The 17,797-nt window shown below is 40.4% G+C and overlaps 2 protein-coding genes across 2 annotated transcripts in view; one reads left to right on the forward strand and one right to left on the reverse strand.

Annotated features, from left to right (window-relative positions):
• DHTKD1 (dehydrogenase E1 and transketolase domain containing 1) overlaps positions 1-14,843 on the reverse strand; it is a 79,352-nt gene extending 64,509 nt beyond the window's left edge. The window contains exon 1 of the mRNA XM_036761611.1: positions 14,558-14,843. Within this exon, the coding sequence (XP_036617506.1) occupies positions 14,558-14,717 (160 nt within the window). The 5' untranslated portion in view covers positions 14,718-14,843. The remainder of the gene's footprint in view (positions 1-14,557) is intronic.
• LOC118851997 (40S ribosomal protein S24-like) lies at positions 427-817 on the forward strand. The gene has a single exon (XM_036761612.1). The coding sequence runs from the start codon at positions 455-457 to the stop codon at positions 815-817; it is 363 nt and encodes a 120-aa protein (XP_036617507.1). The 5' UTR covers positions 427-454.
• Positions 14,844-17,797: the final 2,954 nt, after the last annotated feature.

Genomic DNA, 17,797 nt, shown 5'->3' on the forward strand with positions numbered 1-17,797 from the left:
CTCTATACCACATTCTACAATACATTCTAAATGGATTCGTGACCTTAACATTAAAGATCATGCTATAAAAATATTAGAAGAGAAACAGGCATATACCTTTCACAGCTATGGGTAGATGTATTCTTAACCAAATAAAAAAGAGGCAAATTACCAAAGATGAAGTAAATAAATTTGATTACTTGAAACTGAAAAGCTTCTTCATAGAAAAAAATTAATGCACCTAGGATAAGAAAGGAAGTAGTTGAATGAGAAAAAAACATCTTTGTACAAATTTCTCTGATACGGGTTTGTCATCCAAGGTATTTATCCAAGATATTTAAACTACACACACACACATACACACACACACACGCGCGCGCGCGCACGCATAGACACAGATAGCACCCACTCCTGCTGCTCAAGGAGCCGGCTACCACCACGAATGACACTGTAACCATCAGAAACCAGGAAGTTCATGACAAACAGACTTCTTCAGCGTAAACAGATGGTTATAGATGTCCTTCATCCTGGAAAGGCCACAGTGCCCAAGACTGAAATTCAAGAAAAACTGGCCAAAATATACAAGACCACTCCAGATGTCATTTTTGTCTTTGGATTCAGAACCCATTTTGGTGGTGGCAAAACAACAGGCTTTGGCATGATTTGTGATTCCCTTGACTATGCAAAGAAAAATGAACCAAAGCACACACTTGCAAGGCATGGCCTGTATGAGAAGAAAAAGACATCAAGAAAGCAGCGAAAGGTACGCAAGAACAGAATGAAGAAAGTCAAGGGTACTGCAAAGGCAAATGTCAGTGCTGGCAAAAAGAAGGATTAAAAGGGACTATGGATGATGTCTATCCATGAAGATAATTTTTCATCAGAACATAAATAAACTATGTAAAAAAACGATACAGATATCTGTATCTAGATATATGTCTAGCTAGCTAAATCTATATCTATATAAAATAGCCAAACCTCTAGTAGATAAATGGACAAAGGATATGAATAAACAGTCCTCAAAAGTCCTGCAAAAGTCCTGCAAAGTATTTACAACCTCATGAAAAAATGCTCCTAATCACTAATAAAATACAAGTCAAAACAACCCTAAGATTTTACCTCACATCCTGTAAATTGGCAAAAATGACCAAAAAATGGCAATGCTCAGTGTTGGGAGAGTTATAGAAAAATAGGTCTGTTAATACATTGTTGGTGGAGCTGTGAAAGGGTGCAACCATTTTGGAAAGCAATCTGAATTTATATAAATCAAGTGATTAAAATGTCCATACCTTTTGAACCAGAGACTCCATTACCCCAAAAAGCCCACTGATAAAAAGAAAGTCATCATATACATATATTTACAGCAGTACTTTTTGTAATAGCTTACAGTTAGAAACAAAATAGATGCCTGTCAACTCAAGAATCACTAAATAAATTGTGGCACATGAATGTAATGGAATGTTACCCTGCTATAAGAAATTATATGTGTGATGAATACAAAGAAACATGGAAAGTCCTATATATGTTTGAACTTATACACAGTGAAATGAGCAGAGCCAAGAAAACAATATATACGGTAACTACAATAATGTAAATGGGAAGAAAAACTACACACCAAAAAACAAAAGTAAATACAACAAAATCATAAAGATCAGGAAGCACTCAAATGAAGAGATGTGAGAAGCCACCCCCAACCTACTGCTTCATAGAAGTGAAAGGTCTATAGGTATTATACATCATATACGTTTTCAGATTTTTTCAATATATTGACAAAATGTGCTGACTTTTTTTCCTCTCTAAAAAATATCATTTGTCATATTGGATGGTTCTCTGAGAAGGGGAGAGGAAGTAAAAGGAATACTTGGGATAACTTTGGTGGTGTAAGAAACAGAAAATATCAATAAAAATTTATTTATAACAAATTATTTTGAGCTTTTAAATCAACAAAACCAAGTAAATATAACTTTTAACCTATTACATTTGATAACATATATTTCATTGTAAATGTCTACAACAACTAATCAGTTACCCGTGTGACACTGGGCAAGTCACTGTGTCCCCTTTAGTTTTCTTTCTATCCAGTCATCTCAATAAAGAGGTAAATATTTTCCTTCTATTCAGTTGTAGCTAGTGTATAAACTTTTATTATAGTTCTTTCTGTTTTATTCACTTTGTATTATTTCATATAGGTCTTGATAAACCTTAATTATCTAAGAGTCAAAGAAATGTAGATTTAGAGTTTAGAGGTCAACAAGTCCAATACCCTCATTTTAAAAATGAGGAAAGTTGGGCCCAGAGAAGTTAAATATTTTGTCTAGAGTCCTACAGGTAGTAAAATGGCAGAGCTAGGACTCAACCCTGGCTCCAAAGTCTACATTTTTTCCACTGCACCATATCACGATAGCATAAGAATTATTAGAAAATGAAATAGATGCCTTTCTAATTTATAGGTAGAGGAATTCATAACCAAATGAAAAGTGAAGATCACAGAAGACAAAATAAACAATTTTGATATAAAATTTAAAAGCTTCAGGGCATGTACCTAGAATAATAGAAATTGCTGGGCAGGTAAAAAAAAAAAACCCCAACAATTTTGCATCAGGTATTTTTGACAAAAGTCTGATATCCAAGATATAAAAGGAATTGACACAACACAAGATTCTTTTCTTTATATTAGTTCAGGATGGTTGCAAGAAACGAACTAGCCCAGCCTCAAGTGGAGGCAGAGGACAGGGGTATGTGGGTGATCAAGGAGAGGCTTAGTCCAAAGAGAAGATGGAAGGGAACAGTTAGGTAGCTGACCCTGGTTGCCTTTGCCTTAAAGAGAAAAGGGATTGTCCACCCTAAATTGTAGAGAGGAGGCAGAGGAGGAAGAAGATGCTTGTAATGGACTGGCAATGGTCATGGTGAAAAATGGTTGGGGTCTAGAATCTGCTAGATATAATGGATGCCCACCAATCAGTACGGTATGTCTCTAGGATGGGAATTCCAGGAACATCAGTCACGGTCTCAGGGTGGCATGCAAGGAAAATGGCCAGAATGAAACGAGACCGAGAGTCTAGCTTCTAATAATGACATTAACTAGCTAGAACTTTAAGGTTTGCAAAGGGCTTTACAAGTGTCTCATTTTATCCTCGCAACAACCCAGGGAGGTAGGTACTGTTATTGTCCCATTTTACTAATGAGGAAACTTAGATAAATAGAAGTTAAATGACTTGCCCAAAGTCATATTAGCTATTAAATCTAAAGCCATATTTGAACTCAAGTCTTCCTGATTCCAGGTGCAGGCTCTATCCACTGAGTCACCACCTGTCTCATATTCTTATTTCCCAATAGGGGTGTGCAAACTCCCTCCACCAAGGCAGATCTACATGTCACCTACAACTTATAGTCTTAGAGGCTTGCTTGGGGGATGACAGTACAGGTCTGGACACACACATTATTAGGCACAAAAGATAATTGAGAGGACATCAGTAACTACCTACACAGATCTACTTTCTTATCTCTTTAAAATCTTTGAGAAAGATTTCCACAGGGATCAAGGGTATTCTTAATGAAAATATGCAGAGCCAGATGCTCCCCTATAATTTTCTATAACAGGTTACATCTTTACTATCACACAAATTACTGAAAGGTACAGCAAACATAAGACCACACTGTGCTGGTTACAAATAAAAATTTGACCCAGAACAGTAAGTAGGTTTTAAAGGCTCTCTACCACCAAGGTATTCATGCATAGGTTAAGATCACGCATGATTTCTAAATAGATGCAACTCCAAAAAACTATGTTCAAAGATTCTCTGATCAACAATAAGGCACAAAATAAAAGTATTTGCCATTTATACTATGTCATCCTTCATGGACCCCAAATGAAAGAGAGCTTTGCTAGAAATGGTGAAGTCCTCCAGGGGCCCTTGTTTTGTGGATGAAATTATGTTAATTACATTTAGCACCAGAATAAGACCACTCACTTGTTCAGTCTGAAAATCCACACAGGTGAGCCAGCAGATGAATCAATCAATTAATCCACAAGCACTTACTGAGCACCTACTATACTATAAGCACTATACTCGATATTGAAGATACAAAGAGTTTAACACTTTATTTTAGGAGATGTGAAAATGGAATTGGATAGGCAACCCACTGAGGTAATTAATCCACTCATATATATCTTAGATAAACCACAGCAGATGGACAATGAATTGGGTCTGACACTAAATAGGAAGACAATAGGCTATATTCTTTTTCTGGACTAAATGTTATTTTGTTAATTTGATGAAAATCTGTCTTCTCACTCTTCCACCTCCCTCTCACCTCTTTCTTGAGAAAGGAAGAAAAACAAAATCCCGGTTACAAACATGTTTGACATATACTCAGGCAAAACAAATCCCTCCGTTGGCCATGTTAAAAAAAAAACAAAACGTCTCAAACTGTTCTCTAAATCTCTCGCCTTTCTGTCAGAAGGAGGGAACATTTTCATCATGAGTCCTCTAGAATTGTAATTGGTCAGTGTATTGATCATAGTTCCCAAGTCTTTAGTTGTTTGTCTTTACAATATTTGTATTATTGTATGAATTGTTTTGATTCTGCTCATTTTCCTCTGCATCAGTTCATATAAGACTTCCCAGGTTTCTCAGAAACCCTCCCCTTCATCATTTTTATAGCATTCCACTACATTCACATACCTTAACTTATTCAGCAATTCCCCAATTAATGGGCACCTCCCCAGTTTCCAAAGTAGGCTATCTTCTACAGTCTTTTCAATGATTTTAAGTTGCTCCCTGCCATAAACACCTATCTTTTTTACTTTAATGTTTTCCGGATGATGCTGTATGACAGCAAATCATGGAACACCTCAATCTCTGAAAAAAAAAATCAAGTGACCCAAAAGGCAATGGAAAGAGGTGCAAGTAGCACACAGAATATTGGTAACAATGACTTGTAAAAAATGGTATAAAAGATATACAGGAAATATATAATTAGAAAGGAGGCAAATTATTCATGAAAGATAACAGATTCATAATGATGAATATTCATTTATAATAGTAATGAATATAGAAGGATTAATATCCTAATCCCTTGATGATGATGATGATGATGATGATGATGATGATGATGAGAGCTAGGGAATAGCTATGATCAATAGGAAATATATTACACATCCAGAGTATTGTTGCTTTGGTTTCTTTTCCCCAAAAATCGTTTGGCCTCAGTTCTCTTAAAAAATTCAAGACACCAAGTGGAAAAATCTCAATAACTTGAGTTCACTACTGGAAAGGTCCTGCAGCTTACATCCTTAATCCCTTGTCCATTTCTATAGTTTTGATTTTCTCATTCAGTAGTGAAAAACAAATTTTCATTTGGCTTTGCCCTCTGTCTCTTGTCAATAGTTATACTTATTTATCTTGTTGGTCAAGATCATGACATCTGGAATCACTCCCACATTTGTGAATATTTTGTCTTCTTTCTTCTTCCTTCCAACAATGGAAGTACATGGTATTTGCTGAGAATTTTTTTTCCTACTGGAATCATGTCAGCTTCAGATGCAGCTATAATAGCCTGCCTCTTCCTCCCCTATCCCTCACAAAGCAAGGGAGGAAGAGGAGGAGGAGGAAAAAAGGAGAGAAAGCAGTATCAGCTGCTAGATCTTCCACATGCTGGCTACATACACAATAATGCATATGAAAAGAAATCAAAATCAAATTTAGCAGAATTCCAGACTCACCTGAAAAGGGGCACAAAGCAAATATTTTTTGTTGGTGATTGGTTTGGCTCTATAACAACAATGATGATGATAGAATTTATAATGGTAAGGGTCTGTGCAAGATTTTATTCTTCATTCTGTGTTTTTGATTATCTTTTGTTGATGGTTCTTGAGTTTAAAATCAATTAAAGAAAAAAAATTAAACCACTATGAATTTATCCTGAGTCTCTCTCTGCCTTGGGGCCTCTTTTCTCTTTCCATGTTTTCTCTCCTTTCTCTTGGTCTTTCTATGTCATCCCTGGGCTCAAGAAACATTTCCTACAAGTTTTCTTTTTTTTCTTTTTTTTTTCAATGGTGGGTGGAGAGAAGGTGAGAGGGAGAGAAAATAAATGACTGTTAATTGAAAAAAAAATTTTTTTAAAAAGAAGCTTCAGTGATTTCCTCTTGCATCTAAGAAAAAATAGAAAAAGGACATTTAAAGCTCTTCACAATCTGGTTCCAACCTGTTTTTCTAGGCTGATTTCCCATGACTACCCATCAGGCACTATACATTCCAGCCAAACTAGCCTATTTATTTCATTCTCCCTATCCACAACATTCTATCTCTTGTCTCCTCCTCAAAGCCATTCCCAAGCCTAAAAAGCCCTCCCTCCTCATCTCTGCCTCTCAAAATCCCAACTGTCTGCAAGGCTGAAGTCAAGCACCACCTCCCATGAGAGATGTTTTCTGATGCCTTTCCCCATGCCACCTCTGTTGTCAGTGTCCCCTGTATCCGTCAGGGTTCCCTGTATTTTTAAATTTATATATCTTCTATAATGACTTCTCTGTGTATACATTATTTTCCCTGTAGAATGAAGGTTCCAGAAACTACTGTATTTCCACATGTATAAGACGCACCCTTTTTCAAAAAAAATTTGGGGTCTAAAAACTGGGTGCATCTCATACAATGGTTGTAGATTTTTTTTTACTTGCATTTCCCGCTTTTTCATGCTCATTGTTGTAGATTTTTTTTACTTGCATTTCCCACTTTTTCACACTTGTTGTCTTTGTGCTCATTGTTTCACATTTGTTACCAGTATATTAGGTTATGTTTTGCCACGTTTTACCCAGAAATGGCTCAGAAAAGATTTTCATGCAGTGCTGAATTCAAGTTAAAAGTGATTCAGTTTGCAAAAGTGAATGGAAATCATGCTGCTGAACCTACATTTGGTCTTCCTCCAACTGAGAAAACAATCCAAGACTGGCTACAGGAAGAAGAAACCCTACTGAAAATGCCACTGCAGAAGAAGGCCATGAGAGGCAAGTCAGCAAAATGGCCCAATTTAGAGAGGGAATTGAAGACATAGATTGAAGAGCAAAGAGCAATTGGAATTCCTGTGTCCACGAAGACGGTTCAGCACGAGGCAAGAAGAATTGCTGATGAAAAAGAAGTTACTGATTTCAAAGGTGGTTCAGGTTCATGAAATGGAATGGACTAAGCATGCATACACGCACCAGACTTGCCCTGAAAGCTATGAGCAGATGAATAAAACTTGAGTTCAATAACTTTATGTAATACATTTTTTTTTGAGTTTCAGGCCCCAAAATTAAGATGTGTCTTATACATGGGGAAATATGGTATTTCATTTTTTCTCTTTGTGCAGCTACTGTTAATAGTCGATAATTACTTGTTGAATGGGTAATCTTATCTCTTGCTTTTTACAAGTTCAAATATCATCTCTACACAGATGACTCCCAAATCTATTATCGACAGTTCTATCTATACCTATATATTCAGCTCAAATCCCCCTTCTGAGCTCCTCCCTCATCTTGGAGGCAGCCAGATGGTTCAGTGGATAGAGCACAGGGACTAGAGTCAGGAAGACCCAACTTCAAATTTGATCTCAGATACTTACAAGCTGTGTGACCCTGGGCAAGTTACATAACCTCTGCCTTCTTCATTTTCCTCAGCTATAGAATGGGGACAATAAAAGCACCTATCTTGAAGGGTTGTTGTGAGGATTAAATAAGCTGATATTTGTAAAGCACAGGGCCTGGCACGCAGAAGGCACTATTATAGAAGTGCTTATTCATACCTCCTGCTTTGCATGCTAAATGTAATCTCAGTGCACTGTCAGCATCTAAAATTCAACAGATGCAAACTGGAATTTGTCATCTTTCCCCTTCAACTCACCTCACACTGAAACTTCTTCCTTTCTGTCAATGGTACTGTCATTTTCCCAGTTACCCAGGGATTCACAGCCTTGGAGTCATCCTTCATTCTCCCTTCTCCCTCATCTCCTGCCCACCCAAACAAATCAGTTCCCAAGTACTATCACGTGTATTTCCACAGTATCTCTAATGTCAATCTATCCACGTGGCCACCATCTTATTTCAGGCCCTCATAACAGTCTCATCTGGACTATTATAATTCCTCCTCAATTGGTCTCTCTAATCCTAATGCCATCTTGGTCCAATCTATTCTCCAATTTGTGGCCAAAATAATTTTCCTAAGGCACAAGACTGATCTCTGCTCAAAAATTTTAACAGGTTTTCTACTGCTTAGAAGATAAGACACAAAACTCCTTAGTTTGACCTTCAAGCTGCTTCATGAACTGACTTCAACCTGATTCAACATGTTTCTCCTTAATACACTATATTTCAGACCTGCTGGACTACTAGCTGTTCCCCAAACTATCTACATTCTGTCAGGATCCCCATACCAAGACCACCCTTCTCTTTTTATTGTTAGGACACAGCCTGTTTTCCAGAGTCAAGGCCCAGCAAGCAAGTTGTACACTGAGCTTGGCATAACAATGGTCCTTTGCACTCATCCTCTGGCAAAATCACATAATTATTGTATTACTTTGACCAGCACCAGGTGTTCTCTGACCTCAGAAAAACACTGGCCAAGCTCAGACAAGTTCCGGTCATGAAGCCCTGCTATGAATCAAACTTGTCTCATGCTGCTGATCCCCCTCATTGTCAGGGCTACAGCTCACTGTGTAGCCATTGCTATGTATACTAAGATTTGGTCTTACTAAAGTGGGTCTCCTTCTAGAGAAAGCTCTGGTACATATGTCTTCCAAAGGAACAAAGGAAGTTTTTGCTTCTAACCACTGTTGGTTCTATTTCTTTATTTTGTTTTTATTTTATTTTATTTCTTAAGAGTTAACTGTGGTTGTGATAATCTGTGTGAGCTCTTCAGTATTTTTAGAGTTAACAGTGGTTGCATAACTTCTGACTTTTTGATCACTTGCTGTCACACGACAATTCCTGCAGGCTATCACCTATAGCACACTGTCTTTATATCTGCCTTTCTATCTTATATCTCTTCAAAGTCAGTCCAGGTATATTATGAGAAACCTCAAATTCCCTCCAGCTCAAAGTGTTCTCTCCTTTTTCAAATATTCCTAAGGCAAACTTTTTAGATGTTTCATTAGTCCCCAACTATACCCTACTCTGGTAAAATACTTATCTGTGGACAGGTCCAATAAGCTCCCTGAGGGCAGGAATTGTGTCTCTCCACCCCCTCTCACTCCCAAAGCCCCTTTAGTTTTAGAACCTAATAAAATACCTTACACACAGCAGGCTTTTAATAAGTGTTTGCTGAATGAATGAAGAATCACATGGAAGCACCAGGCTAGAGTATCAAGACTGGAGGAAACCTTCCCAGGAGACTCTCTAGAGACCTACCTGCTTGGTTGGTTGTTGTCCTTCATTCTCGAAGAGGACCAAAATGACATCACTATGCTAGAGTCAAGTTACAGTATGTCCAACTGTGGCTGATCAGACCAATATGAGCTCGGAATGTTCTACCACAAGTTGGGCACAAATAGTCCATGTGAACATTTGAGGTGGATTCTCTAAATTCTCTCTAAAGAACTATCTAGTGAATCTGAGAAAGAGGATCACAGATTAAGCAACTGGCTAAAGGTGCTAGGAAAGAAGGGTTAGGAAAAGGGAAGAGGTAAAGGAATAGCTATGGCCACTGAAATACAGTAGATGCTATATAAATATTATCTATTTTCATTATCATTGTTATTATTATTATTATGGTTTTGGAGGTAAGTGGGAATTGGGAGTTACGTGGTAGGTAACAATATTTTTCAGAGTGCTGGGTTTTGAGTCAAGAAGACGAGTTTAAATCCTGTCTCAAACACTTACTAGCTATGTGACCCTGGTCAAGTCACTTAGACTCAGTGTCCTCATTTATAAAAAGAAAGGTTTAGATTCAATAGTTCTTCCAACTTGACACAATCCTATGGTTTTCCTGCTCAAGTTATAGTTTCTCTGCTAGCTCAGTGCTATTTATGTCTTAGTCTGAAAAATTGATCTATAGTAGTAGATTCTCTGTGTCATTTAAAAAGTCTTTGTTATTGAAGATTTAAGTTGCAGAATAGTAACTAACCAAACAGGAATAAGAATTAATAGGGAAGGCTGCAGTTGCAAGTAGGTAGATCATTTTGAAGAAAACTTCAAATACAGGAAGTTTTTGAGGGAAAGAGGCACTGTTTTACTAAGTTTTTTTCTTGACAAAGTATGAGAATATTTTATTAAAAATAAGAAAAGAAAGTTACTCCCCTTAAAAACCAATAATAACATCCAAGGTCTAGAATACATAACACTGATTTCTTCCCTCACAGTTTTTCCAGGCTATTATACATTATCATAGAAGGTTGCAGTTCTTATTTCAAATGGTACATTTTAATATCTGCAAGTATACAATGTATCAAACTCAATGAGAGAAAATGGGTGAGGAAGGGGGGAGGGAAGCTACTCCCCTTCTTTTGCTCCCTATCTTATAAGAATAAACGATTTTAAAATGGACATATGTGTTTGGTGCTCAGGAAAAGGCTCCGGATTTGTAGTGAGAGGACAGAGACACAGATGCTTTCTCTGGTAACTTACTACCTCATTGACTTAATGAAATACTTTTCAGACTACTTTGTAGTCTACCTGAAGACAGAGACATCATCTTATAGTTCTTCCTATTCCAACTGCCTAGCATTTAACTATTTAGGTCAACAAACATTTAAGTAGGTTCTTCGGTCAGGTTTGAATCTCAGAATCATCCTAGACTCTCCCCTCTTACTCATCCACTTGCCCCCATATTCAATCACTTGCCAAGCCTTATCCATTCTGCTTCCTTAGGAGCTCTTGCTCCTCTTTTCACTAATCATACCACATCCATCCTAGTCCAGCCCACACTTCTCACAGAGACTATTGCAAAGGCCTAATTGTTTCGGATGCATCCAGTCTTTCCCTCCCCAATCTATCCAGACAGCCGCCAAACTGATATTTCTAAAGTACAAACCTGATCGTGTCATTTCATTCCTCAAGAAGTTTCAATAGCTCCACATTGTCTCCTCTGTTTGGCATTTGAAGTTCTTCACAATTTGGATCCAGTCTATCCCTCCAGAATGATAGCATATTATTCCCCTTAATGAACTCTAGGTTCCAGCCAAACTGGCCTGCTTGATATTCCATCTCCCACCTCCATCTTTTGTCCCTCGAGTGTGGAAAGATCTCCCTCTTCATTTCCACCTCTTAGAGCCCCTAGCTCCCTTCAAAGCTCAGCTCAAACACTATCTTGTTCAAAAGGCTTTTACTAATTCTCTCAGCTATTAGTAGCCAGCACAAATTAATGTTTTTATTGGCTGAGTCTTGTCCTTTCTACCTTTGTAGCACTGTGTGCTCTCCCCTCTCCTCTGACACAGCCACCACTCTAGTTGCTGGCCCTTATCATTCCAGACCTGAACTACTGCAATAGCTTCTGACTGGTCTCCTCTCTCCATTCCAGTCTATTCCTCCACTTGGCTGTAAAATCGATCTTCCTAAAGTATAAGTCTGACCTTGGTAACTCCTATTCAATCAACTCCAGAGGCTCCCTCTAGATCACCTCTAGAATCAAGTATTGGATACCTCCATAAGCTGGCTCCTTCCTACTTTTCTAGTCTTCTTATACTTTATTCCTCTTCACATACTCTATGACCCAATGATATTGGCCTCCTTGCTGTCTCTTGCACAGGACACACTATCTCCTGACTCTAGGCATTTTCACTAACTATTCTGCATGCCTGGAATACTCTCTTTCCTCATCTACCCCTCCTCACTGTCTTCTCTGGCTTCCTTCAAATCTCAGCTAAAATCCTACCTTCTGCAAGCTCTTCCTACTCCTCCTGGCATACAGTATGAACTTTAAAATGAATATGGTTAATTAAGCTATTAGGAAAAAGTTGGAAAACTCATACATGCTATAAATTCTCACTTCTATCTCTTGTCCTGAAAACTCTTTTATCCCTGCTACTAACTGGTTTTTCAGCCTTTGGTCTCAATACTGCTCTATTACCCTTTGCTCAACCAATCAACCTATATATAGCTGTCAAATTAATCTTCCAAACTTCAAGATCCAATCAGATTATTCCTCAGCTCAAAAAATTCCACACTGCCTACCAAATAAGACAAAAATAAATGTAAGGAGAGACAAACTGGCTTAGGGCAGAAGATGGAAAGACATTCCTGGAGTCAGAAAGGCCTGGATTTAAATTCTTCCTCCTACTGAATTTGACCTCTTGGTGCCCCAAGCCATTCTCTAAGACTATAAATTACAGACAAGTTGCCCATTTACATCAGTGTGATGGAGTGCTTGTGCTTGGACCCTAATTCTAACAGCCTCTGCTTGGGTGCCTGTGCCAGAACTCCAGTTCCAAACACATCTAGTTCTCAAAATGTATTCTCTCCCAGGCAGTCTATCTCTAGCTAAAGGGCAGCATGCCCTAAGTTATCTCTGCTTCTTCCTCAGTTAGCAGCTATGCCTAATTATAGATTGATTTCCGGATGCTGATAATTGACTATACACTGAGTCTAAGATATATCCTAGACATAGTCAAATGTATACTCCCTTACATTAATGTTGACTAACAAGACACTTGATGAAACCAAACCGAGTATCATCAGCTAGCCCTGACCAATGGGTGACTTAGTGATGTTTCACAGTCAAAACCACACTGACAGGTAGCCCCCCCTTGGGCTATTTCCCAGTGAACTCTGGGTAAGATACCTGCGCAGTAGATACAAAAAGTATACGTTCCTTTAAGAACTGACCACCCCTTAACCACTCCCTAATCCCACCCCAAAACACCTAATTGACAGGTTTCATCCCCAAATCTTGTACTTAAACTTTCCCTGTAGCCTTGTAAGGTTGCAAGTTCCCTAAGAACTCTTGCCCACTGTAAAGTGTAATAAATCTTTGCCTCTTGACTTAAAGAATGCTTGGGTCTGTGAATTCATTCCAGGCAAACTTGCCCTGGGAACTTTGGTTTGGGATCCCTGAATTCCTGGGTTTTTTCCCCTCATCAAGTGGAGGGAGTTTTTGAATATACATATTGGAATAGATGTTCTCAAGCATCCCCTTCTGCCCCAAATCTATGATCCTAGTAACATGGCATACATAATGTACATACACACACACATAAATATAAGTCTCATGCTACTGAAGCTAAAAATTGCACTAAGACTTTTGCATCACCCTAAAGATACATAAATCAAAAAAATAAAAAGGGAACAGAATTTCCAGAGAATTTTATTACATGGAACAAGCTTCTTTGGGACCCAAATTCACTGAAACTAGTCGAAAGGTGAGTTTGAAATGCTGAAAGAAAAAAATTTTACATCACTTGTAATCATGAGGTTAGGTCTGGAGTTAATAATAACTAAAATTCATACAGTGCTTAAAGGTTTGCAAAGTTCTTTAGTCATATGATTTCATTTGAACCTCACAAACACCCTTTAGATAGGTGCTATTATTCTGCCCATTTTACTGATGAAGAAACTGAGGCAGATTGAGGTTAAGGGACTTGCCACTTCACACTGCCAGTAGGTATCTGAGGCAGAGTTGGAACCTAGTTCTTTCTGACTCCAAGTCCAAAGCTCTATTCACTATGACATCAAATACTGTTTTACTAGGATCACAGATTTAGAGCAGGAAGGGATGCTAGAGGTCATCTATTCCAAATCTCATTTTACATATGAAGAAACTGAGGCCCAGAAAAGTAAAATGATTTGCTCACAGGTCTATCAGTGATAGAGCCAATATCTGAATACATGATGTCCTTTGACCCCAAGTTGTTGTTGACTCTTTTTTATTCCTGTCCCATTCTTCGAGAATACATTTCGAGTTTTCTTGGCAAAGATACTGGAGTGGTTTGCCATTTCCTTCTCGAGCTCATTTTACTGATGAGAAAACTGAGGCAAACAGTCACTTAAGTGACTTGCCCACGGTCACAAGAGCTAGTAAGCATCTGAGGCCACATTTGAACTCAGAAAGAGGAGTCTTTGACTCCAGCCGCTGCTCTCTATCCACTGCCCCACCTAGCTGCCCAAATGACTCCAAACCCTTCCAAGATCAGCCCCTGCCCAGAGTTCCCTTTCATCCCGATGGCACACAGTCAGCGTCGATACCCTTGGGACCTCAATGCTCCAGTTCCCCCCACCCCAGCCCCACATTCCCAATGTCTTGGAAGCCAAGACCTTAGTAAATGGAGGTCTGTCTGTTCCCCTGGCCTTAGGGATTCCAAAGGGCTGGCACTTTGTCCTCCTTTCGGCTTCAGCCTCGCCTCACTCAAGGGCTCGGCTCCTTTCCCAGCCGAGGGTTCCCCCTCCTGCTGGACAACTAGGGCCCACATCCGCACCCCGCGCACCGGCCCGAGACGCCAGGCCAATCCCCGGCACAAGAGAGGACCCGGAGCCAGAGCGAGGGGGCCCCGGCGGCGCATATCCCTGGGCCTCGCTCCGCTCCGCCCCACCGGAGCCACGGCGAGCAGAAGGCGGGCGGGCGCGGGCAGGCGGCTCCTACAGCCGCCGCCTCCCCTCCCGGCCACAGTCCCCACAAACCTGCCCGGCGCGCCGGGCCTCCCCGCGGCTCCCCGTTTTCTCGTTGCTTCGGCCGGTAGCCGTAGACGCCTCGCTCGGTCTGGTAGCCGCGGCGGAGGAGGTGCTGGGGGATCCACCCGAGGTTCCGCCTCGAGACAGCGGCGGCGACTGAGTAGGCCATGGCCTGGAAGCTCCCACCCTGGCCCGGAGAAAGAGACACCAGCTAACAGCGGCTGCAAACCCCCGGGTTTGGGAAAGCGCGGCCCATGTGCGGGCCGGGGGGCCAAGAAGCTCCGGCCCCCACACCGCCCCCGTGCCTGATTGGCTCACAAGAGACCAGCCCCGTGGAGAAGGCCGGCCCCTGCCCCTCCCCGCCAGGGGCCAATGCTCTGGGTAGAAGCTTGAGGGGAGGGAAGGAGTGGGAGGAACCTTCATAGCCCAGAATGATTGGTTTACTTATAGAACAAAGCAAAACAAAACCTCTCGCTACGTCTTCCACTGGGGGCCAGTGGAAGGAGCACTTTTCACTTCTTTCGCACCCTTTTCTCCCCAGCTCTCCCCACCTCTTCAGCCCCAAACTAAAAGCCACAAGTCTCCAACCCCGCCCCCCCGCCCCGTTTCCCAAAGACAGCCTCAAGAGAGGGGAAAGAATAGTGGAAGAAGACAGGTCGGTGAGGCAACTAGATGGTAGTGGATAGTGGGGCTAGCCTTGGGAGTCTGGAAGACCTCAGTTCCAGCTGGACCTCAGACCTTAGTTGTATGACCTTAGGCAAGCTATTAATCCTTCACACTAAGTTTTTTCATATGTAAAGTGGAAATGAAAATGTTGGTGGTAAAAACAACCTCACACGGGTGAGATCCAAATGAGGTAATATATGTATCTTTATAAACCTTGAAGTGATGTAAATGCTAGCTATTGTTTGGGTGGGGGGGGGGGGATGGAGGAAAGAAGTCTGAGGGATGAAAGAGGGGTAAAGACTAGAAAATGAATTTTGTTCCTTTTGGAAATTTAATCTGGATCCTAGATCTAAAAGGCATGTCATCTAACCTTCTCCTTTTACTGATGAAGAAACTTGAGCCTAGACAAGTTAGGCTAGCAGAAAGTCCCAGAGCTAGTAAACATCAGAGGCAATATTTGAGCTCCCCATCCTCTGACCTTACAGTGTTAACAGGATTTTACTGAGCCAGTGTCTAAACTGAGAATGATGAAACCAGGTTAGAGACAAAGTGCCAGTAATCAGGTAGCAGTTTAATTAATTAGTTTCATTAGGAGGAACAGATTGCAAATCGGGAATTCTCCTGATCAGAATTCCATCTTGCTGAAGTGAAGACAGAGGTTATATACATAAATCACAAGTAGGAAGGGAGGGGGGAAGATGGATTACAAACAATGTTTTCCCAGGCCTGAGCAGTTTCCCACGACAAATACACAAATGGAACAATTCTGGAGTCCTGTGGAAGCAATAATGCTCGAGTCCTTGGGGGTCATTATTTGGTGGGTCTGTGATGGGAACAGGTTCTACAATCTTTGATTCACTTTACTTCAGGTATGAAGGCCGAAGGAAGCCAGTGATTGTGAGCCTTGTCAAAGTCTGCTGATCATTTTAAGCTGCATTGTGAGCTCTCTCACAAGAGAGGCAATTCTGAAAAAATCTAATCTATTAGTATATTCATTGCACATATATTGATTATTATGAAAATAATAATTCCCTTCACAACAGCCAATGCTCTTTCCACTGTACCACGAATTCGGCGATGAAAGGAAAGAAAGACTGAAGAGAAGGGATCCATAAGAATAAAGGAGATATCAAGTGAACTTGCCAGTTCAGACCAGGAGGATCTATTTCTTCCCATTCCTCTGCCACTCAGGCGACCATCACTTAACTTGTGTCCCCTCACACCCACACCCACCCCATACTCCAAAGTATATTTTGTATTCACACAACAGCCTTCTTCTGATACTTTCTATTGCTAAAAAAAAAGAAGAAGAAGAAGAAGAAGAAGAAGAAGAAGAAGAAGAAGAAGAAGAAGAAGAAGAAGAAGAAGAAGAAGAAGAAGAAAAGGTATACCTTTCAAACACCACCAAATATGGTAATCCTCTCTTTTGGGATGTCAACTGGACTGAAGCAGCCTCTAATCTATGGATGGCCAGAGCTGAACCCAGCAGGCTAGAGACAGGAGCATCAGTAATCAAACAGAATTTTAATTTCAAAGTGGCTTGCAAACAAGGAGGTGATCTAGACACATGTGCAGAGGCCCCACCCCTAGCAGGGGGACCCACTTTAGTGTAGCTAAACTTTGATACTTACACCAATAGCTACATAGTGAGCTGTAGCCCTAACAATGAGGGGTAACGGCAGCGATGAGACAAGTTTGATTCATAGCAAGACTTCATGACAGGAAGATGGGTATTTGTCCAAGCCTGTCCAGGGCTTGTCTGAGCTCAGAGAGCACCTGGTGCTGGTCAAAGCAATACAATAATTATGTGATTTTGCCAGAGGGTGAGATCATCCAGAGGTTGAGTGCAAAGGATTGTTGTTATGCCAGGCTCAGGGCACAGCTTGCTTGCTGGATCTTAGCTCTGGAAAACAGGGTGTCTCCTAATTTCTTGACAGGCAAAAGAAAGCTGGCCCAAGACACTATGCCAGATCCCAGACGTATCCAAGCAATAGCTTAGGCAGGAAACATTCTCCTATCCTGCATTTTTTAGAGAAGATTTCATCAAGAAAAGGAGTTGAGTATCTTTGTCTGAAGAACCCAAAGTTCCCTGAGGTGTTGTTCTCATGGCTTTATCTTTTGGATCTGTTAAGCTATTGAAGTCACAGAATCACCAAATTTTAGCACTAGAATATACTATTTCCTGAGATGAACTACTTCCCACATCTCTACAGTATGGCCTTACGGTGAGTTGCCCTCATTTCAAATACAACTGGTACTTTTTGTCTAGTCATATGAGTTTCTGTGTTGATATTTTGAATGGTTGTAGTAGTTAATTGTTAACTGGACAACAAGAAATCCTTTCTGTCTCCTCCAGAAGAAATCCAGCTGAACAACAGATAAAGTGAGGACTCAATAATTAAGGTGAGAGGGTTGGGAGAGTTAGGAAAGGGGAGAAAACCATGAAAAACAACTCAATGACTTGCTAAAGGAGATCCCCCAAAATACTGAAAAATATACTGAAGGAAACAACACCTTAAAAAATAGACTAACTCAAATGGCAAAAGAGCTCCAAAAAGCCAATGAGGAGAAGAATGCCTTGAA

Source organism: Trichosurus vulpecula, chromosome 5, assembly GCF_011100635.1.
Source record: "Trichosurus vulpecula isolate mTriVul1 chromosome 5, mTriVul1.pri, whole genome shotgun sequence".
Classification (NCBI taxonomy): Eukaryota; Metazoa; Chordata; class Mammalia; order Diprotodontia; family Phalangeridae; genus Trichosurus; species Trichosurus vulpecula.

Coding starts and splice junctions, on each gene's coding strand:
- LOC118851997 (XM_036761612.1), top strand. CDS start 455: ATGACAAACAGACTTCTTCAGCGTAAACAGATGGTTATAGATGTCCTT.